The sequence below is a fragment of the Dermacentor variabilis genome, chromosome 11, assembly GCF_050947875.1.
Source record: "Dermacentor variabilis isolate Ectoservices chromosome 11, ASM5094787v1, whole genome shotgun sequence".
Classification (NCBI taxonomy): Eukaryota; Metazoa; Arthropoda; class Arachnida; order Ixodida; family Ixodidae; genus Dermacentor; species Dermacentor variabilis.
The window spans coordinates 76,253,355-76,276,782 of NC_134578.1; the positions used below are offsets into that span (position 1 = coordinate 76,253,355).

The 23,428-nt window shown below is 47.8% G+C and overlaps 1 protein-coding gene and 2 non-coding genes across 3 annotated transcripts; 1 reads left to right on the plus strand and 2 right to left on the minus strand.

Moving 5' to 3' along the window:
* Window positions 1–2,801: 2,801 nt before the first annotated feature.
* Window positions 2,802–15,941, minus strand: LOC142563336 (telomerase reverse transcriptase-like). Its single transcript, XM_075673896.1, has 4 exons — window positions 15,868–15,941; window positions 9,349–10,876; window positions 5,673–5,993; window positions 2,802–3,994 (listed from the first exon to the last, which is right to left on the minus strand). Exons 1-4 carry the CDS (start codon window positions 15,939–15,941, stop codon window positions 2,831–2,833), a joined length of 3,087 nt encoding a protein of 1,028 aa, XP_075530011.1. The 3' UTR covers window positions 2,802–2,830.
* Window positions 15,942–16,334: 393 nt separating this feature from the next.
* TRNAR-CCU (transfer RNA arginine (anticodon CCU)) lies at window positions 16,335–16,407 on the plus strand. The gene has a single exon. It is a non-coding gene; the product is annotated as a tRNA-Arg (tRNA).
* A 511-nt stretch (window positions 16,408–16,918) lies between these two features.
* Window positions 16,919–16,991, minus strand: TRNAT-CGU (transfer RNA threonine (anticodon CGU)). Its single transcript has one exon. It is a non-coding gene; the product is annotated as a tRNA-Thr (tRNA).
* Between the last annotated feature and the right edge of the window lie 6,437 nt (window positions 16,992–23,428).

The window sequence follows — 23,428 nt, forward strand, 5'->3', positions numbered from 1 at the left end:
TTGTCCTTGTTTATTTGCCTCAGTATATTCAATGGCCTTGCCTTGCGACGACCTGCGTTGTGAACGGGATGAACGTTACATGAACCTTTTAAAGAATAACCACCGGATGTACGTGCCTCCGCCACCGGAAGTGTCCGCGCCACCTCACCGTGACGTAAGATTTTGAGAGCGTCTGCTCGGGGATCTTTGATTTTTTTTATACGTAAGCAAGTACTGCGCTACTTTCTAAAGAAACCAAATACTGGGCATGGCAAGCTTCCAGATAACTTTCCCGTGCCAAAACTTGTCAAGCAAGCGAGAAGTGCTTTGGAATTCGTCGCTTCACATGCGAGTACGCGAGCCCAAGGTTTTGACCCGACATTTCTCTTTCCGCAGTACTAATCAGTCTTCTACTGCCGAGTGGGAACAGACTTTTGAAAGTGTACTTTAACAGGTTCAGCTTACATAATGTTGGTCTTCGGCGTCCTTTTAAGCGCAAGTCGGAATACTCACTAACGAGTACAGCCGACTCATTTTCGCTCCCCACTGATTTCACAGACGAGGAATGGAGCGTGAGTGAGTGAATAACGGTGTGGGTGGACCTGAGAGTGAACGAGGGTGAGTGCAGGTTAAGGTGAGTACGAATGGGAGTCAGTGACGGTGGTTTTTAGTGCACCCGAATACGAACGTAACTGTCGGTTAATGGCGAGAGTACGAGTGTTAGTGGATGCCAGTAAGTGTGAATAAAAAGTGAATATGAACGCGAGTGAGTGTTGGCGAGTAGAGCACGAGCTTCAGCCACACTCTTCAACGCCGACGACTGTGAATGCACGCGAACGTGAGTACACAGTCTTCGAAAGTATTGCTGCGTCAGTATCAGTGAGCAAGAGGCATGTTGCTGTCTACTTCCTTTTGTCATAGCACCAATTCATGAATAGCACCAATTCCCTGATGTTTTATTCTACAGGTTGTGTAGCCAACCGATCGCGGGTCCACGGCATTCGAAAAACCAAAAATACCTCGGCAACGATAAATTGTACTTCTGCTTCCGACATGACGCTGACGCCGGAATTCTTAACGTGGCCACCCCCCACCAAAGACAGCACAAACGAGACAGGAGTTCATAGGAGAATGGAAGTGACCAACACTGGTTCAAGTAGTGCCTCAGGCCGGACCCAACATTTTGACACAGACACCCTGGCGCAGAAAAGTCCCCTTGCAAACGTCGACTACAGTATAAGACATCCCTTGTTCGAGCACAGCTGATCACAAAGACTAACTCAAATAAGAGAAACGCCTGCCTCCTTCCCTGCACACGCACAGAAATTTTGAACATTGCTCCTTTGGCAATCTGTTAGTTAAACGTCGTCGCAATGCACCAACGTAATTATTATGCAGCATTTTCAAAACTAAAGAGATCAGTGAAAGATCAGCCGAGTTTCAACAAGTTCCAAAAATACCTTGAGAGTGTACTTATAATAGCATGCGCATTTATGGCATTAAGTAGGAACTTAGTGCTGGGTTACAGGAGTGTCCTCGTCCTTACCGAGACACTGCTATAACGCAGTGCCAGGTGTCGACGAACAGCATGTGGAAATGTAATAGGAGCTACCCTCCCGACATTTCTAACAAATACCTGCGGAAACTCAGCATATGTTCAGAGATATAATTTTTGAAAGAGCTGCCCGCTGATTTAGACTGGTGATTCGCTATTAAGTTCAAAAAAAATGTGTAGGGGGCAAAGTCCAAAATTTTTGAACAAACCCAAGCAACCTACCGTCAGGAGTTTGTAATTGTCCGGATCCGGCTTGTCCACAGGCCAAATGCTCATTCACAGACCGTGCGGGTCAACCAATGACCCTACTATCCTTGGAACACAGCGGCATCAGCTAATCCTACGCTTACTCCTGTGCCCCCAGCTCAGCGACAAATCTGCACAATCAGCAAACAGCATGCACTTGGACAAACACTGCTGGACGGTTTAAAAAAAACAATTTATTGAATTATTAAATGTAAGAAATGTATCGCAGAACGAAGTTACAATGAGACAGTTCGTGGTGAAGCACTGGTAAGCTCGCGTCAGTGATTCGAATCGCTCATTCTGAACAAGGCTAAAATACGTCAGCGCGCAACGAAGCGCCAATGTGCACTCGACGGGAAAATATTGAGCGGTTAAAATTTAACAGAAAATATGAGCAGCAAAACCTGAACAAGAAAGGTAGGACTAAGCGGGGTAAAAAAAAGACGAATGTACAACGGCCCAAAGTTCCCATTGTGTCTGTCAGTAGAACTCGCTAGTTCTTGGCGAAAGCCCAGCCGGTAAACGTACCACCGGCCAGAAATTGCCGCGACAGAAACCATACATACCGAAGGTGCCATGACATAAAGTCATACGCCGTCATACGCCTCCCATCCCGCGGTCGCAGAAAAAAAAACACTGAGTTAAGCATTGTGCTGTCTCGTTTTGATCTATGATGCTGATAGGTCTGCTGCCTGCACGCAGTCACATATCAATTTTCAAATGCGGTTGCGCCCCGCTACGACAGTGCGCGAAACAGTGAAGCACCTGGCGTTTCAGATTACGGTATTCCGAGTAGTTCGTCTCAGCCGCTGTAACATTGACGCCATAATATATATTGCCAAAGCAGCATTTGTTTGAGCACCGATAGTTAACGTTCACAGAAGTATGCCAGCGAAGTATTTAGTGCTAACTTTACGTAGCTTATCGACAACCTAAAATCTTTATCTATGTCCCACATCACTTCGTGCAAATTTGCCCATAAACTGGACAACATGTATTAGCCATGAAATTGTGTAATTGCCGTACATCTTCTTAAGAAATCAAGTGCCATCAAGACAAAGCCAATTCAACGCATGCAGTCAAGTGTTCCACATCGCAGATCGGCGCCAGTTTCTTACCAACACGGAGAACCACTTCTGCGAGACGCTTCCCCACTGAACTGGCTTTGCGGTCCGCCTTCCTCGCGAACACCAACAGGAAGAGGTACCGCAACTCTTCGTCGCGAAGCGAAAGCTCAATGCCCTCGCCAGACGCCCACCGAAGAGCTCTGACCAAAAAGTTGTCCAGGATTCCAAGAACCACCTCTGTCACGTAGCCTTCGTCAACGTAGCGCATCGCGTTGACCGACCAGAAGAAGCGATTGGCCAGCGCGACGAACGAGTCCAGGACGCCAGCAATCACGCACTCCCGCGAGTTGATCATGGGATCCATCGCCAGGGGAGAGACGGGGAGGTGCCAGGGCTGCAGGTACTTTTTTAGAGCTTCTCCCGCTCGACGCTCTGGTTTCTCTACCACCCACTCGACCGGAAACGAAGACATGGGTTCCCGGAACACTTCCAGCGTAGTCATGTCGAATACGTAGCCACAGAAATCAGCTCTTTGTCTGATAGGAGCCGGCGTGCGGACGTCGTATTCGTCATCGTCCACCGCATCCTCGATATTCGTTTGCACCTTGGAAGCGTTGGAAAAGAGCCCGAAGTCCGGAAAACCACGCGAGAACGTATCCCGAAAGCGGCGGGCGCGTTCCTCGTCGGAAGTGACGTAGAGGAAGTCGTCGGTGGCGCGTACGAGGAGATCTCCGCTCGCGCCGCCGAACTCTTGCAGGTGTCGCCTCTGCATCGCAGTTATGTAGACGTCTGCAAGGTCTGCGGATAGGTGGCCGCCCTGTAGCACGCCTTTTCTCAGGCTGTAAGTCTTGCCGTGCAACCGGAAATGGAACTTCGTCAGGTAGTCCCGCAGCAGCTGTTTCAGCTCTTTCGTGTTCGGCAGGAGACACGTCTTCGCCACGAGAATTTTCGCCTTGGTAGCGAAGCGGCGGCGCGGAGGGGACGAGTTCTCCCGATCGTACGTCATGGTTGTGACGTCATTGGCGAACAGCTGCCTCCAGCGCTTGACCACCCGACCGTAGGCGTTCAGCGTGACCACAGTGCAAGCCACAACCCTGGCCTCGCGCTCAGTGCGCTCAAACGCCCGGCCCACCACTTCTAGCGCCACCTGGTGGGAGAGGTACAAGAATATGCGGTGTTATCACTCACTTGGGAAAACTGCAAATGTTGCATTCACTACAGTCTGCCCTTCACCCTCATTCACCACTATATTTGCCCTTTCCTTCCCTGCTTATTAGTGCAGAGTAGCAGACTAGAACAACCGCTTAGGTCGACCTTTCTGCCTTTCTTATCTATCTATCTATCTATCTATCTATCTATCTATCTATCTATCTATCTATCTATCTATCTATCTATATATCTATCTATCTATCTATCTATCTCTCCATCTACCTATCTATCTATCTGACTGTCCATTTTAATCTCAAAATATTAATCCGGAACCATCTTGTACGTCGCCCCTCAAAGCCGCAGTGTTGCTTGAAGACGTTAAACTTCATCAGTGAATCAATTAGTGGTCACGGGTGGAGCATTCCGAGTGAGGCGGAATGCTCGCTAAAACGCTTAATCACAGATTTAGTCATACCTGAAAGACGCACAGGATGACTCAGTAAAACCGTTGCGGAAGCATTGTTTCAGAACTAATTTTCGCTAGGTTTGCGGTAATATGCTGATCATTATAAAAGAAAATAAAGGTCCAAGATTCATTATTTAAATGGCGCGCCGAAACCCCAGCGCCGGTAGGTAAGTGTGACGTTACTGATTTTATAGTATTTTGTCATATTTGGTTCGCGGGGCTTTCGCTGAGTAAGACTTATGCAATCTTGTTTTATTCTACGGCTCTCTTAGAATACAATGTCGTCCTCACTATTATTGTAACATATTTAACTAAGCCCGAGCAGACGACATAATCCACGACGTCAAGGAGAACTGTTGTAGTAAGTTTAAGGTCACGTCGCCACCGTTTTTTGGTGTTTTTTTTATGACTTTACCAAGCTTTCTAGGCAGAGAGGCTTTATTGGTATCGTCAAAAGAAAATTTGCTAATACATCTCAGCTTATTCTTATCTTTAGTGTCTCAAGAACTCCGACCGGTCAAAATTTAATTGCAGCCTTGCACTAGATCTGCACTGTTTATCATAGCCTAAGGTACACAACTATGGAATGTAACATCCAATAAGTTCAGATTGTTATATAGAGTGTCTACTTATCACAGTCGACACAGTGGTCCCTGTGACACCAATTCATATCCCCAGTGTCATACTTAACCGTAATGTACAGGTGGTATCGAAAAGTTAGACTACAGAATCTGAACAAGCGTTGAATTTCCGAACAGTTTGCGACCGCAGCCAGTAAAACCGTACTATTCACTATGCTCTTCTAATATACTAGTAGTTGCACGGCCGGGAAATGCGAATGCAAGTTCATATTTTATTGGTGAAGGTCGGTTGCACTGTATTCTAAGGGAGCCCAAGACACAGCTTCGCGAGTTTCAAGAGCTCTTACAATGCCACGACGGTCTCAATGCGAGAATATGCTTCGAAGTCCCTTACGTCACCCAGGCGTACCTGCGCTGAGGTATCGGAGTCAAGTCCAGAAATTGGAACTATGGCCCTGATTTGCCCTTCTAGTAACGAAACTCTTACTGCCAAATAATGCAAGGTGTTTTCAATGGGTACTTCATCAGTCTACGATGGTTTAGTCTTTCTATTGAATGCCCCTTAAGGCACCGCAACCGGCTATTGGTCGAACGAAAATGATGGCAAAATGCAGGTATTCTTCACTCACCCCGTGATCGACGCTGTGGAAGCAGTTCTCGATGTCTGCCTTGACGAAAAAGACCTTGGGCTTGTCCCGTCCCTTCCACTCGGCGACGAACGACTTCCATCGGTGGTAAAGGTTGTCAGCACCACCGTTGACCTTGAGAGAGTCGAGGAACACCTTCAGGGTGCGAAACCTCACCTCCAAGGTGTTGGCGACGGGCGCGGTGACCAGAAGCCGGACGCCTCCGGCTTCGTCCTTGGGAAGCAGACGGCCGACGCCCTTCATCCTGGGAGGCCCGCTGGAAGCGTCGGCATGCTGCAGGATGTCTTCGCCAGACGCCCAGACCTGACATTTTCGAGGGGAGGTGCCGAATAACTGCACTGGCATGCGTCACGACAGAACACGTAATATGAAAGAACAAGAGTGCATGTGAGTTACAACATATTCAGAGCTCAGGGCAGGCTTACAACTACGAAGTTTACAGCATCGAACGTTCATGAAAGGGGGGCCAAACGGGCACACAAACCAATGCTGGCAGAGGTGCCATAGTTCTGCGTCGCCACATTCAAAAATGTATGTCATTATGCACCAACCAAGGAGGTATTTTGCACATGTCCGCCTATACTTCATTTCAGGCATCAGGTGAAACACTGCGGAAGCTACGCAAGTAGTTCGGTCGCGAAAATCTATCACTCCGCGCGTTCTGTCACAGCGTCTGTCTGCTGCAACAGCGTTGCACCTGATGTATGAAACGGAGTATACTGAACATGTCCATTTTATTTGCTGCTAAAGTGCTCATTGGCTGGAAGTCAATCAGCACTTCAGCAGAATACGAAATTTACATGTCCAATACGCGGATACTTACAAACTAATCCCTCCCTTCCCAATTTGGAGTGTTTCGACCTCGAGTGGTGACCATTCCCTCTGTTGTCTCTGACAAAGTAGTTCTTTTCGCTTTTTTTGTTCAAAATTTTTGGGGTAGGCGAGAATATTGGAAGTTTTAAATACGAATAGTTAGTGTATAGTATTCGATTCGTGTTCGAAAATCGACTATTCGTTTTTTTCTAATACTGAAAACCAAATCTTAGTCCGGTTTCTGGTCTCCATCTGTAAGGTATCGCTAATTATCATAAATGTGACAACGACAAAAGTTTTTCAAGCGATGCAGCAACAAAATGGGCAATGCAAGCCTTGTATCGCTGCGGAAGCCTACATCACAACTTGTTGTGATATCAAGGCGAAAACGTTAAATGCCCGAGAAGCGGAAAATTCTGCGAGCGCCGGCGTCGGTGAAAGCCAACGTGACCAAGTGATGACGTCACGTTCCCGGCGCTGGGCCTGCAGCGGCTCACACTGCGAAATCCCGCGGTGAACAGCCACGGCGTCGGACGGACGCCGTGGCCCACTCGAAAAATTGAATTAAGGTGGAATAACGTAGATTAAGGTGAACTGATGTGGATTAATGTGGAATAAAGTTGGTACAAATTAGAGCAAGGTGGATTATGGTGGACTAAGGTTCGTATAAATTAGAGCAAGGCGAATTAAGGTGGATTAGGTTGCTACAAATCAAGAGAAAGGCGGATTAAGGAGGCGTTTTAGTTCAAGGTGATAACTCAATCCCAATGCTTTCGCATTCGAATTACGTAAGGATACATAAGTGACTGGATGTCAGTCTATTTTTTTTTGTAGTCTTTCATGTGTTTTTTGCAGTCTAGCTATGTAGCAGTTTCGTCTTTTACGATACAACTAGTGATGTCTTTCGTGCAACGGGCCCTTTTACTTTTGTTTACGGCAGACAAATCAATCGGCAGCTTTTTTTTTTTTGCTCAACTAATTTTTTGACAGCCATTTTATTACCGTTTTTTGGAAAGCTAGTCATAATGTAGCCGTTCTTCCGTAGACAGAGTACATGTTCGCAATGAGGCTCTAGTTGAGAGGGTATTCATGCAGCTTTTAGAGAGAAAGCTTCACTACGCCATGTCTCGCATGGTCATTCATCGCGTCGCAATGACTCTGAGCCACCGGAGCGCAATTGTGGCAGGTGTGACGTCATGCCACGTGATTCGCTGCGGAGAGGCGTCGCATCTGCACTCGCTCGGAGCCTCGCTCCTGCGGTCACGTGACTAGGCGAGAGTTTAAAGGCTGCTTCGCCGGCGCTTGGTCACGCAATCACTCAGTCTCGCCATGCATGGCGCGCCGGCTGGGCCGGCAAGCGAAAGGCTGTATCCAATCATCCAATAGATATAGCTAGACGCCAGGCTTCTAGATCTCAAGCAAATGCAAAGTTGCCTGCTGAAACACGGCAGCAAAGGGAGGCCAGATTAGCACGTTATACAGAAGCTTACCAAGCACGGAAGCATGCCAAGATCGAAGCTACTGCAACCGCCACCGTCGTTCAGCAACACGAACAACAAGAAGGAGACGAATCCATGGAAACAAGCAACGGCACCCACAACGAACTCTTGACGAACCACACCTTTCGGCTGCGGCAAGCTCGACAACGACGGCCAGGTTTCAGCGCAGTTTCACAGAAAGCCCATTCGGCAGCGTGTGTAACGTGTGTGAAAGACTGTGGCCTAACTTTAATGAAGCACTGTGTGCATTGCCTTTGCAAAACCAAGCCAAACAGACCTTTCGCTCCTGATAACTAGGTTTACAAGAGTTAAACCTCTGCCAATTTTTTTTATTACACTTGATGATATTGTGCCTAACCCGATTATCTGTCACTGATAGTTAGCTGTGTCTTTTTTGCGTTAGTCAGTACTGGCAGTTTAATTATTTATTCCGCAAAAAAAATATTGCTGCTGTATATATAGGCGTCTGCGTTTGAATGTTCGATTTGGTATCTCCTATGCGCATTCGGCGAACCCTGCTCATCCGGTTAACTTTCACTGCGCTAGCACTCGGTCCCACCAAACCCTTATCCACTTCTGTGTGCTTCTCGCCTCACGTCAGCCAATCAGATAAAAACCTGTCAAAGTAGGCAACGTTATTCGTTTTGAAAGCAAGCAAAGGTAACCTATCATAAACGAAGACAACGTTTTATTGGGCTGTTCAAACAACACTGCTGGTCACCGTTCGACGTTTGCATCTGCGGTTAAGTAAATTTGAGGGCTGGAAATTAGAATAAAAACAAATTAGAATAGTTTTACGTTATACGGCCTTTGTTCATCGATCATAATCCTAGCCACAACAGCAACCGACAACATACGGTATACCAGCTACGACAATTGCGGACAAATGGTTTTGTGCGTAGACTATCAGCGCGCGAAATGTTCTACCGATATACACACTACACTTTCATTTCAAGCATAACCACAGCAGAGACGCTATCGAAATTTGAACATCAAAGCAAAGCATAAAAGCGCTTTTTTATAGGCACTGTCTTCCTGGGCGAGTTACCCCAACTTTTTCGTATCGGGTATATCTGTTATAGACTCTATCGTGTGCAGAACCCGTGAGTGTGTGCAGTCTGAAGACATGGGCCGACCCATCACGAAGATAGCGCAGTCAGAAATATTAAGCAGTCCGAGGCTCCTCCTACTCCTCTCGCGCGAGAGGCGACGCGATGGAGTGTCGCGCGCGGTCACTCCGCACCTTTCTCATCCGCAACTCGCTCAGGAAGACATTGTCTTTCATCGATGTCAACTGGAGGTTAAATCGCCTTCCAACTTTTTTACCCCTTCTAGTGGTACATTACCTGGATGATGGCGTTCCACACGCGCCTCCTGTAGAAGAGAAGCTGCCGCTTGCCCTTGCGCGAATCCGTGACGTAGAAGCAGACGGAGACGATGGCCGCCGCTAGCTTCGTGCACCACGTGACCATGGCGCGCAGCCACGGAAGTTTCTTGTTGCCCTTGGTGCTCGCCATTCGCTGCAGCCACGGGACCTGGTCGGCTCGGAGCTCAGCCGCGAACGCGGCTGTGTTGAGCACCTCGCCCTTCTTCATCCGAGCCACTGAAGCAGCTCGGCTGATGACTTTCCTCGAGTTCGTCTTCGAACCAAACAGTTCCACCGGGATCAACTTCCGCAGGGCCGCATGCGTGAATCCGGAGACGGCACTCACTGGCACGTGGTCTTTCACGAGATCGGACAGAGAAGCCAGCAGCAAGAGATCCCCGTCGTCGACGTCGTCGTTGCCTTTATCCTCACTAGCATCGCCGCCGTTTTGCAACGGACAGTGCTCCGTCAGAAGTCTGCCGTACCTGCAGGACCTGTGATTCTTCAAGAGTTGCCTCAGGGCGCGCAGCAGGCAGGCGTGGTGGCGGACTTCGACGGGGCAGTCCGGCCACGTGGCGAATACCTTGTCCGCCAGCTTCTTGGCGCTGTCCAGGTTCGAGGGGCTCCCGAGCATGAAGCGGCTCTCCACCCTCCTGCGATCGGATACGTACAGCATGGTCCACGCGTGAAACCTGTAGGCGTCTTCTCTGGCCTGGCTGCGCGCGACGGCTTTCGGCTCGTGACGTCGCGCCCTCTTCGCCTTGAGCGCCCTCAGACGGGAGAACGACACTCCGGCAGGTCGCTTCCGACCGCCAGTTTCATTTTCGGCCGCGTGGTGGTCGGTGGCTGACGAAGTCGAAGAAACAGGATTCACGCCGTTTGAACATTGGCCGTCGCCGTCCTTCGTCGTTCCGAGGCCAACGGTGCCGCCACCAGACGTCGGGGCTTGACCTCTTAACTGCAGCGTCTGGTTTTCAACTCGCTGTGCCGAGGAAGGCGCTGCTGCGTCAGACCGCTCAGTGCTTGGCAAAGTGTTGACCTTGACTCCAGACGCCGGCGGCCCGATCCACTGGACAAAAGTGTCCTTGTCGGCGCGTTCGAAAATGTAGTAACCCAGTAGCAGTGCGGCGGTGCAGTGAGGACCTAGCACGGCGAAGAGTTCACGAAACGCTGCTCTTTCGAACAGAATGCTTCCGAAGCAGCCGTGTCGGTACCACGAGAAGGAGAACACATCGCCCCGGCACTTCCGCTGAATGAAAGACGTAAAGGCGCGGCGGAAGTTGTCGTAACTGGCGACCGACTCGCCGCTTAACTTGGACAGTTCGTCGGATGCCTCTATGGGGAAGCCTCTGGGCACGACAACGAACAGGTCAGTGAGATCATGCAGCAGGGCGCAGGCGTCAACTTGCACGCGCGACAAGCCTAGCCGCCCGAGGGCGTCCGTGAGCGTCGAGGCTCTGTCGCCGTACAGCAACGTGAAGACCTTGGGAACCTTGCAAGTGTCACTCCTGCAGAATGGAGAACAGATGCAGCAAAGGGAGTTGCACTAGGAAGATGGTCAAAGCATTCATATAAGAGGGGCTCGCAGCAAAATCAGTGCTATTTATTTATTTATTTATTTATTTATTTATTTATTTATTTATTTATTTATTTATTGCGATAGCCGGTTGCACCCTAAACGCGGTGCTCGTTGACAATGTCTTTCAGAAAGTAACCTTGCGGATATCCCACGCATTGCGAAAATAGGTTCAGACGAAGCTTTCGTGTTCGGACAAAAATGGTATTATCGTTTAGCGAACATCTGCACGTATAGACCACACGACGAAGTGTGACACCTTTTTGCTGCGAAACACTTCGTTCATCAAGTTGTGGTGCTTCAGCACCGCTGACAGGGCCGAGGGAAACCAGAGTCTACGCACACACTACAAAACTTGTGTGTTTGACATCTCGCTTATTTGCGGTATTTACTCGGCCCGCTCACTAGCAAAGCCCACACGCCAACCTTGCGGTGCGACAATTTAGACAAAGAAAAAGGTTTCAGGAAATTTCGCGAGCGTACCCGCACGCCATACAGTTAACTTCCGCATGCCACTGCTAGACGGCACTTGTTGTTCTGCATGACGACGGTCACGTTATCGTAGCTATCATCGCCGTATCGCGCACTCGGCACCAAACCGAAACGTTGGTCGGTTTGCGGTTAGACCAGCTAGGCTTAACCACAACGCGTCGGTTAGGCCTAGCTGGTGGGTGCGGCGTGTGGCAAGCCGTTGCGGGAAGTTCGCCCTTAAGACGTTTAAGAGTTACTGTACATGCTCTCCTTAGCGATAAATGGGAGCATACACAGGTGCTCTAGCATGTACCAGTAGACCTCATCGGCGATCGGCGTGAGATTACGTGCACGGGCAGGACCGACGGCCACGTCAGTGTTGCCAACTGTAGGGTAATTACCCCACAGTAGGGTGTTTTCGGCATTTTTCGCTGCTTGGTAGGGCCACGGCACCGTCCGACAATTTTTCGGGGAATAGCGTAGGGTATATTTCCCTGCCCTGAAATTTTGAATGACCACGACGCCAAGCCTGCCCAACTTGACCAACGTACAAAAGTTGGCTTCAATTAAACAAAGAATACGACGTTCAAGCAATACACCAGGCGTCCCACGTAACTTGTGACAAAATTAAAAAATATGCAGGTGCCAAGTAGCTGAAGAAGACTCAAGGTAAGCCAGGCTATTTGTGTACTTCTCATGATTACATAATTACTCGTTAATAATTACTCAACTGCTCAAATGTTATTTTCAGAGCGAAAGTGTCGATTAGAGCACTGTTTACCACTCTCACCCTGCTCTATTCGCGATCCAGCCTTGTGTTTGTCGATACATGCTACATAAAAGTATTTTTTTTTTCAAGCCTTAAAGAAAGCCCCAGAGAATACGGAAAGATTTGCGTGACTACTCGCACTGTTCTTTTTGACAACAGTCCCACGGCCACGTCGAACTCCAAGCCACTTGGCCAACGCTAGCTCTACGGTCCTGGGTCGCCATCCTTAACACTGTTTTAATGCAATGTTACTAATTATTGGAAGGAAAGTAACGTAAATGTAACTGATTACATTTTAGTAATTGCTCAGTTACTTTGTTGCTACATTACTTGGTCACTGTGCTCAATTACATGTTTAATTAAGTAATTGCAAAGGGTTCATTTATTTCTGTAACGTGCGCAAGTCTGAAGCATACCCATGCAGTACCAAGAAGGAGAAAGGCGAGTTGCCGTGTTATTCAGTGTCTTTTCGCAAGTAAATGGTTGTTATTGATGAATTATTATATTTACAGATTAGGCTACTCAGCCTTGAAATAAAAATGATGCTTATTGCTGATATGAATGCGACATGAGCAGATTTCGCGTATTTTCGCTCATATATTCGCTATATTCACTTATTGCATCTATCTATCTATCTATCTATCTATCTATCTATCTATCTATCTATCTATCATCTGTCTGTCTGTCTGTCTGTCTGTCTGTCTGTCTGTCTCTCTGTCTGTCTGTCTGTCTGTCTGTCTGTCTGTCTGTCTGTCTGTCTGTCTGTCCGTCCGTCCGTCCGTCCGTCCGTCCGTCCGTCCGTCCGTCCGTCCGTCCGTCCGTCTGTCTGTCTGTCTGTCTGTCTGTCTGTCTGTCTGTCTGTCTGTCTGTCTGTCTGTCTGTCTGTCTGTCTGTCTGTCTATTATTCATATTTTCAAGGCCCGTGGGCACTACAGAAATGAGTGGTGTAACAGAACATGATATGCATTACAATAACAAGCAAGATTTAACAGTTGGCGCTACTGTGAATAATCGCGGTCCACTGCGATCATGTACGCTTAATCGCAGTGGACTGTGCATAGAACAATGATAATAAACTGAGAACGCCTCCCGTGCAAGCAAATTTTCCTGTATTGTGGCAAGTACGTGAATTAAAACGGTAACGCTGCGAATTGAATTATGAGCGCTCAAAGCAAAAAAAAAAGAACTATTCTTGACCGACTGGACTTTCATACAAGCGCAAAACACCCAAGGCACGTTGGGCTCAATACCTTGACGCAGTAGAAACAAGAGGTATACATTTAATGGCACAGAAAACCGCTTACCGACCCCCTCTGCGAGGTAGTGTTTAGCGACTCACAATCCGCAGTTCGCAACTACGCGCGGGGGCGCATTTCTTCCGAAGCTCTCCAGATTCTAAGGAAAGCTGGTCGACAGCACTTCGATAACACCGCCATCATATGGTTTCCAGCGCACGTCGCCACCCCCACCGATGAGGGCCTCATTAACTTGAACGAGGTAGCACACCGCTCTGCGCGAGAACTGACCCGCCGCGCAGAATCGGGGACCGCCTCTTCGAGTTCGGAACTGCTGGCTCAAAGCACGCGAGAACGCCTGGTCAGGTATAATGACATCACCAAGCACTACCAGCTAGGCAGGCGGTTGCTGCCCCCACCTCACCCCATGCTGAAACGTAGCCAGGCAGTCATCTGGCGACAATTGCAAACACAAACATTCCCCAGTCCGGTGCGATTGCAGCACATTTTCCCCGCGCAATACCCGAATGCTCTTTGCAAATTATGTCAGGACACTAGAGCGACGCTGTCACACATGTTGTGGGAGTGTCGGGTTACATCAGCTACAATGGCAGTAGCTCCGGAGGCTCTTGCGTCGAAGTGGGCCGCCGCTCTGCGCAGCTCCAACCTCAAGACACAAGAGTTGGCTGTCCAGCAAGCCCGAGAGGCGGCGACGAGGCAAGGCCTCGAAGTCCCCTCATGGGAGACCTGAGCCCGGGTCATCAAATTTGCCGGATTCAGAATAAAGTTGTTTCCATCCATATTACAGAGTTCTGAAGGGGGTAAGAGCTATCTTCTGTAACCGAAAAAAACAAACAAAGGAGACATACAGGGAAAACAAGGGGGATGCGGGAAATGGAATTTTAAGACGATGAGCAAAACGAGAACAAGGTAAAAGCGGGAGCCAACGTTTCGACAATTGGACTTGTCTTTTTCAAGGAGACATATGATAGAGGTATCTCAAGCTGCTACTTCATCATCATCATCATCAGCCTGGTTACGCCCACTGCAGGGTAAAGGCCTCTTCCATACATCTCCAACTGCGCCGGTCATGTACTAATTGTGGCCTTGTTGTCCCTGCAAACTTCTTCATCTCATCCACCCACCTAACTTTCTGCCGCCCCCTGCTACGCTTCCCTTCCCTTGGAATCCAGTCCGTAACCCTTAATGACCATCGGTTATCTTCCCTCCTCATTACATGTCCTGCCCATGCCCCCGTTTCTTTTTCTTGATTTCAACTAAGATGTCATTAACTGCTGCTGTACAAAAAGCTGCAACTTAGCAGCTTTTTGTTCTTGTTCTCGCATTCATAATGTACAGATGCTGTAATGAATGTCAAATAAATTGATTGATTGATTGATTGATTGATTGATTGATTGATTGATTGATTGATTGATTGATTGATTGATTGATTGATTGATTGATTGAGTGAGTGAGTGAGTGAGTGAGTGAGTGAGTGAGTGAGTGAGTGAGTGAGTGAGTGAGTGAGTGAGTGAGTGAGTGAGTGAGTGAGTGAGTGAGTGAGGTACGCGCCATGTCGTATCGCTCCCTCAGAAAACACACACGCGCCGACTTCAAATATCCGCTCACCTCCATGAGGCTCCAATGAGATCATGTGTGAATTATCATATTGAAGTAAGGTTCCGTTCGCACTTTCAGTTGAAAGTTTTGCATTACTGGCACATAATAATTCTCCCAGAAAGCGAAAATGTCGCTTTTCTGTGTTGCACACCACGTCGTCCGCTTTCGGGAACAGGAATCCAATAGGCTTCCTGTTCCCGCAAGGAGGCGCTTAATGGCGGCGCGGTCGCGTGTTCAAAAATGGCAGCGTCCATGCCACGGCGCTATAAACGGTCATAACGGTGATGGCAAAATTTGCCTCGAGTGTCCGTATAGTTATAATCACATTTTCTGACATTTTTGCTGACGAACGCGGACAAGAAAAGTGCCGACCAACTAGAGGCTAACAGCTTTCCTGTAAAACTGCCTCATGCAAGAACACATGAGGATCCGGGGTTAAGACGAACATATGAAGTAAACGTGACCTCTCTCTCTCCCTCTTGCAAACTTTCTGGATGTCACATTCCTGTGCCAACAATCCAGTTTATCCAAAACAAGAAAATTTTCCGAAGGAAAGCAAGTAACGCACAAAAGAGAAGTTGAACGTCGTATGCACATAGAGAAATCTATGAACAATTTTGGCGCCGCTGACGTCACGGAGATAAGGCGACGCTGTGCTCACATGCCGTGCTGACCAAAAAAAAGAAAAAGAAATATTTACTGAACTAGATCATCACGAACCACTTACACGCCCGCTCAGACCGATTCAAACTGCCCGTTAAACTGCCCGCCAAACCCATTTTGGCGCGAAACTCACGATACTTCGGCCACGCCTGTTGCAGTACCCACCTTGGAACCGGTACATACGCCGTAGTTGCACTTTTCTCGGTGCTGTCTTGACAAGCATTCTTGTCCACTTGCATCAGCACCGAATTATCGCCACAATGAGGCAGTACAAACAGTGATGATTCTCAGTACGGCAGTTGCAAGGAGCACGGTGGACAGGCCAGCAGCAGGGTAACAGCAACGTCATAAATCGGCAACGTGCCATGCGGTCGCGTAGTATGGCGGAGTTTCGAAATCAATTCATAGATGGCGGTACCTGTACTGTCACTGGTCCAACAGGGTGGCTTGCGCTGTTTGCTATGCATTCGGGAGCGGCGGCCGCGACGGTCGAGGGATTTTCTGAATTCGGTGGAAACTTTTCGCGATCAAATTTGCCCGGTAATCCACCCGTTCACAATTTCACAGAGGTTATGCGTTATGGGATTTTTTTTTGTCTGTCTTGGCGGCCCGTAATGATTGCCGAAACGTTCGCCCTCGTGGCCTAACGGATAAGGCATCGGTCTCCTAAACCGGGGATTGCGGGTTCGAATCCCGCCGAGGGTACTGTCTCCTGGACTGGCTTGTTTTGTGAAAACAAGCTACAGAAACTTGCATTCCCGAAATATTTTGCAGCTCTTGAATCCTTTTCTGTGGGATGTGGGGTTGCTTGGAATCTGCCTTTGCAAGGTTTAATATCACTTCAACCCACACCCCAAACAAATGTTTACGTGTTTCGTTGACTATTTCGTCCTTGTAATAATGTTTTGAGCAGGTATGTTTGAAAAGTAAAATTTTCAGTCGGAATCAAGTAAGAATATTCTAGAACATAGACCTCTAGATGTCGAACCGAAAGAATATATTTTGTGGTTTCTCAACAAAGTAAACTATCATGTTTGAGCAGAGCCTATCTGATTTTTAAAAAATGACGCTTACATAAATATCATTCGCAAGGTGTGTCTTATCGTGGAAAGCCAACAAAGACACCAAAGAAAACACAGGGGAAATTACTTGTACTTACTAATTGAATTAAAGCAATGATAAATTCATGGCAGTGAAGGTGGATGAAAAAACAATGTGCCCCAGGTGGGGAACGATCCCACGTCTTCGCATTACGCGTGCGATGCTCAAACCAATTGAGCTACCGCGGCTTTCTTTTTTTATTATTATTATTCTGCGTCTTCCTTATTTCTTTAACATAGCAGGTACCATGCACTGAAGCATTCTTTCTTTCTTTTTGCAGCTTTTCTAAAACACACAGACAGGGAACCGCACATCTATCAGGTACCCGTCTTTACTGCAGGCGCTTCTGCCACACCTGCCATCGCTTCCTAAAGCCATCTGCGCCACCCAGCAGCGAACTTGTATATGCAAAAGCAACAAAAAAGTGCCTCCACGCAGGTTTCGCGTTTTCTTTAAGCTAGGACGTAGTCAGTTCGTAATCTCCAAATTGCATGCAAACCTAGTAATATCAGGGTTTCAACACTGTTGTTATTTTTGTCATCGTCCAGTGCCAGAAATTTGACGTTATCCCAATTACGGCGCGGTTTCTCCACCCACTTTCTTGGACATTTATGTGTTACTACTAGAACTAACCTTGGGATTGATACCCAGCGCCACCACTCACAAACCTTGGCGGCGGATGTGGAACATCCTTTATGCCGCTGGCGTCGCGAGTACGTGATCTTTCTGGGTCTTTCTGACCACTTGCCTTCACCCAGAAAGATCACGTACTTGTGACGCCTGTGGCAAAGGACCCGCCGTGGTTGCTGAGTGGCTATGGTGTTGGGCTGCTGAGCACGGGGTCGCGGGATCGAATCCCGGCCACGGCGGCCGCATTTCGATGGGAGCGAAATGCGAAAACACCCGTGTTCTTAGATTTAGGTGCACGTTAAAGAACCCCAGGTGGCCAAAATTTCCGGAGTCCTCCACTACGGCGTGCCTCATAATCAGAAAGTGGTTTTGGCACGTAAAACTCCAAATATTATTATTATTATTATTATGTGGCAAATGGATGTTCCACATACGCCGCCAAGGTTTGTGAGTGGTGGCGCTGGCTAACACTCCCAAGGTTAGTTCTGCTAGTAACACATAAATACCCAAGAAAGTAGATGGGGAAACCGCACCGCGGCAACTCACTTGGTTGGAGCATCGGACGCGTAATGCGAAGACGTGGGATCGTTCCCAACCTGCGGCAAGTTGTTTTTTCATCCACTTTCACTGCTATTAATTTATCATTTATTTAATTTAATTAGTAAGTACAAGTAATTTACGCTGTTTTCCTTGGTGTATTCGTTAGTTCGCTTCTCATGACCTCATTAATAAAAATCGGACTCCTCCGTTAACCCCCTTTCTTCTCGTTCTTGGCAGGTGTATGTAATACCGTTCACAATCCGACGTCCGGGAAAGAGAGGATCTTGTAAGTCGCAACTGCTTTCACAAGCACCTGTGTAGCGCGGTGTTGTGCTCTTTGAAGGAGGGAAGTGCGATACCGCAGCATCGCAGATTGCTTTGAAGAAATGCAAACATGGTGAGACTCAGGCGCACTGGCATTCCGAAAATAATTTTAGAAATATTAAATTGTGACAAATAGGTGAAAGCGAGCAAAATATATGGAGATAGCTGTGTTATTAGTCATTCTGGCAGCATAAAAGGGATGAATATTACGATATGTGAAACACGACGAGCGAGGAATCAAATTACCGATGCGATTAACAATAAAATCGATTGGATATTCAAATCTCTTTCCCTTTCTCAGTTCTCCAGAACGAGGCGTCCATCCCTGCGTGAGTGTACCAGCACAGTAGCGCAGGAATGCTCAAGGGAACGCCTAGCTGTCGCATTGTAATTTGCGAGGACCTTTCCCTCACGTAAGCGAGTGAACATCCGTAGCCCAGTAAGCAGTGTTCAATCGCTTCTAATTTGTTCGAAAACTGACACAAAGGAGAAATGACACGTAGACCAGATCGGTGGACCGTCTCATCGTTTACTGCTTCTTAAAGTTAGTATCCTTAATGTACTGGACCCTAATTTATATTCTGAAAGGGACTAAATGCTTCCTTACCAACCGTACCCGGGTTGTAATAGCTAATGCTTCTGCATCCCCGCCCTGTGCTGTGATGCCAGGTGTTCCTCATGGCTCTTGGGCCCGTTACTATTCCTGGTATATATTAACGACTCGCGTACTGTAATTAATAGTTATATTAACCTATTTACTGTTATTATCCAGTCGGGTTTAGATAATGTTCTTAAAACCCACCAAATGCTGAACTTTGCCTTCTACGGGTCGCTCAAACTCACCTATTCATTTGTACTCAAATGCACCTTATTCATTGTGCCCACCCCCTCTGTAAAGCCCTTTTGGGCCCTGTGAATAGTAAAATAAATTTAATAGTAAAAATAGTAAAAATAATTATTAAGTAAATTTAGGCTACGTGGGACACGACATCGTAGTCTCGTCAATGTGGCTTCCATGTTTCCTGTCTTACAAATTTTTTTCTGTTCCGAGGGAATATGGTAACTAGTGGTGCAATTCAGTGGGAGATATTAGATTTGATTTAGACGTCACAAAAGGGTGTACCTTAGCAGCTTGACCGAAGTGACGAAACCCCCGCGCGTATAGTTGGAAGGTGTGTAAACGCAAGGCCTGCCAGGGAAGCCTTAGCAAAACCTGTCTGCCCCCTTCGTTCAGAAATGTACATTTGTGTCTCGGTATGCTCCTACTAATTAGTGTGGATTAGAGTGCAAACCGACGCAACCGATATTGTAGTTGGCATTAAGAAGAAAAAACTGAGCTGCAAGGGCAGTTCATGTAATACGTAGGGCAGATGGCCGACAGTCTGTCAACGTTACAGAATAGGTGCCAACGGAAGATAAGCGCAGTGGAGGACGGCAAAGGATTAATTGTTGCGACGAAATTAGCAGACATAACTTGGAATCAGATAGTGCAAGACAGGGATAATTGGAGATCGCTGGGAGAGGCCTTCGTGCTCCAGTGGACATAAAGAAAATACTTGGCTGTGGCAGCCGATAGAATCATAGAAATGGAATAACTCAATATCATCATCAGAAGAGCAATAAAAGAAATTATGGGGTTTTGAGTGCCAAAACCACTTTCTGATTATGAGGCACGCCGTAGTGGAGGACTCCTGAAATTTCGACCACCTGGGGTTCTTTAACGTGCACCTAAACATAAGTACACGGGTGTTTTCGCATTTCGCCCCCATCGAAATGCGACCGCCGTGGCCGGGATTCGATCCCGCGACCTCGTGCTCAGCAGCCTAACACCAATTCCACTGAGAAACCACGGCGGGTAGAAGAGCAATCAGGAGCGCATTAGTACTTTTCAGTATGACCTCGACCAGGACACTCCTCAAGCTTGGTATCCATAGCACTTCGGTAGAAATGAGTGAAGCGCACAGGGTCGGCCAGCTGTAACGCCTTAAGCTGACTCAAACAGGTAGAGCAGTACTTCATAAACTCGCATACAGCTCGAAAACTTCAGAGCAAGCTCAGACGCCAAAGCCCGACTACCACCACTTCTCCGAGACCTTGGGCGCTATAACGTAAAACTATTCCAATTCTGCAATCAGCCCACCGCGATTCGTCAAAAACTTTTTTCGACCACCCCCACTTTACCTGTCACGCGACGTCACGAAAACCGCAATAGCTCCCCATCTGATATGACGTGTACACATTGATTATGCATAACTTGACGGAACAAAACAAAAATAGTTATTTCTGATTCGACGCCTTTTTGCCATTACCCTTCGGCTATTGGTCAAAAGCTTTCAGGCTGCACCCATTTCACCTGCCTCTCACGGGACGTCACAAAACCGCAAAAACTTCCCGCATCAAAGCGACGCGTACGCGTTAAAGATGCATTAAGGTGCCGAACAAAACTTAATTTCCTTCAGAATAGCCGCAGGCTGCACCGTTCCGAAACGAATAAAAGATGGCTGCCGCCGATCGCTCCGGCACTGGCTACTCGCCCCTACCGGAGAGCATGGGCTTATTTGCGTTGTAACAGAACTTTTTGCGTGGCCATGTAACGTTTTCGAGCACGTGCCGCACGTTTACGACCTCGTTCTGCCAACTCTTCTCTGCTCAGGATCAGTTTTAGCGTCACTCGTAAGCTTTCGTTGCATGCCGCCGCGATTTCCGACAGCCACCGCAAGCTAAGTAAAAGAAAGCAGACCAATCTCAGAGGCCGGCACCACCCTCTTCATCCGGTTATCGATATTCAGTGCAGTGGCTCAGCCACATCGAATCCCTCTCCACTTGAACATGCTCCTCGCCTCTTGTGAGCCAATTAGATAAGACAAGCCGCACAGTGCAGGCAATGTTATTCGTTTTTCAAGCAAACAAAAGTGACCTCCTCTGAACGAGGGGAGCATTTGATTGGTTTGTTCAGACAACCTTGCCCGATGCTTGTGTCGGCGGTTACGCAAATTTGACGTCAGGAGATTGGAATAAAAACATATTGCAATAGTTTTACGTTATACGGCCCCTTATCCCAGCCGCTCCGATACCTCGCAACATGCACGTAGCACACCACAAAGACAGAAGGCAAGCGTGAATTCGAACTCTAAGCAAGAAATATTCAAAGAACCCCTAATACGAGGTTTACAGATACGGCAAGGTACCCAGTGCATACGCAATCAGCGCGACCAACAACCAAGGGAATGAGCCAGTCGCTGCCATTATACGAGCCAGAAATCCAGAAACAGCGGAGGAAGTAGCCATCGTCCTGGTCATCGCCGCATGCAGGTACGCAGCCATCATCTTGAGCGATTCACAAACCGCGTCTGGAAACCTACAAAAAGACCGTATCTCTTCCGCAGCAGTGAAGATTCTAGAACAAATAACAAGACAACCACTCTCCGAGACCTAAGTCACATGGACCCCAGGTCGCGAACACTTGGCAGGAAACGAACCAGCACATGTTGTCGCCCGAGAATGTACCAGCCGGCATTGGCGTAACAAAAGGGGGGGGGGAGTAGTCGAAGCCCCTCCCCCGATATTTTCTTACGAAACCCGCCCCCTTCCCCCTTTTTCCACGGAAGCGAAAGTTTCAGGAGGTGCGCTCCGAAAAAGTGACATGGATGAAAAGGAAAGCTTGAATGTGAAAGCAAGGCGAGAACTGTGGCGGTACGAAGAGAGGGGGGGGGGCAGTTGCCATGGGGGCGATTCCCTCTCCCATGCTCTGAACATTGCGGCCTTACTCATGGCGCGCTTCTACCTCATAGCGGATCATGTTAACCATAACTGCTGAGGGGGCGATCAGCGCTTAAAGTTCAACACACAGAGAAAAATGGGACGAGCGCGTGCAAAAAACTTTGGGGCATTGTTGCTCTCTGCCAGGCCTTCGTGTCGTCGAAGAGCTTCTCATTTCCGGTAAAAAATTTCTTGACGCATTTATGCGTCATGAAGAGCTCTCGTTACCAGACGGCCGTGGCTAGTCGCTTGGCTGAAGCTCACCTATCCCGTCGAAACACGTGATGCTTGATGTGAAGAGCCTATCCTAATACCCCTGTCAAGCGGGCAACTTAAGTGCACTTAAGGAGAGGGCACTCGGTTTTAAGTGCGCTTTCCCAAATCTAAACGTCGCAAGCTGAGTGCACTCCGCTCGGAGTGCGTTCACTGAACGCACTTTGCTGGCCGAGTGGTGCGTAGCCTCGCCGACAGCGGTATCAACGGTACAAAATATAATGCATAGAAAAAGGACAGAGAAGTAAATTCAAGATGTTGAACCGCTTTTAGCAAGATAATCAGAGCATAACTCGCTGATATTCTGTTCTAGCAGGCTCAAATGCCGCCTCGTCGCACGCCACCATGCTGGATTGACTAGGCATTCGTCTTGGCCGGCCCTGACAGGCAACACTCTTATGATAAAAATACTTGCGTTTTTTTATTGAGCAAATATAGATTACGATTGTTTCTTTTTAATTTATAGTACAACTAAAGCAATCGCTTTCTATATGTTTTTTTATTTTAATCTACCTCTTCAAAAAAACATGGTTTTAGTTGGTTTTAGTCTGTCGCCATCTTGTTTTAGTGCAAGTGCACTCTGTTTTCCCGTTTAGCACCGCGTAGCCTAAAGTGTCACTCAAAGTCCCGAACTGCACTCCCCGTAAGTGCACTTAACTTGTCCGCTTGAAAGGGTTAAACTAAACGTCTCCAGAATCGACGGCTGTCAGAAGACACGTCACTTTCTAGTGTCTCAGAGCTACTGGTCCTAATTTTACTGCGAACTACGGATGCCGTAATTTTCACAAAGTCTTCTAAACGGGAAGCAGCTCTGCTTCGGACTGTCTGCCTCATCAATTCCCGAGTGTGATCACAAAGCAATATGAGTCGCGTGTGACTACAATACCATGATCGCAAGTTACTTCCAAAGATCTCTTCAAATAATGCCGACAACAGGTCACTGAAGGTGACTGAAACTTGCATCATAGGGTGCCATCGAAGTTTTATATCACAAAGCTTCGTTCCTGTATATTTAAGTCTAGAATAATATAGCATGTCCTACAACGCCGAAAGCGCTATTGGGTGACAGGCGACTTACTCTTCCGTACGTAGCCGTGGC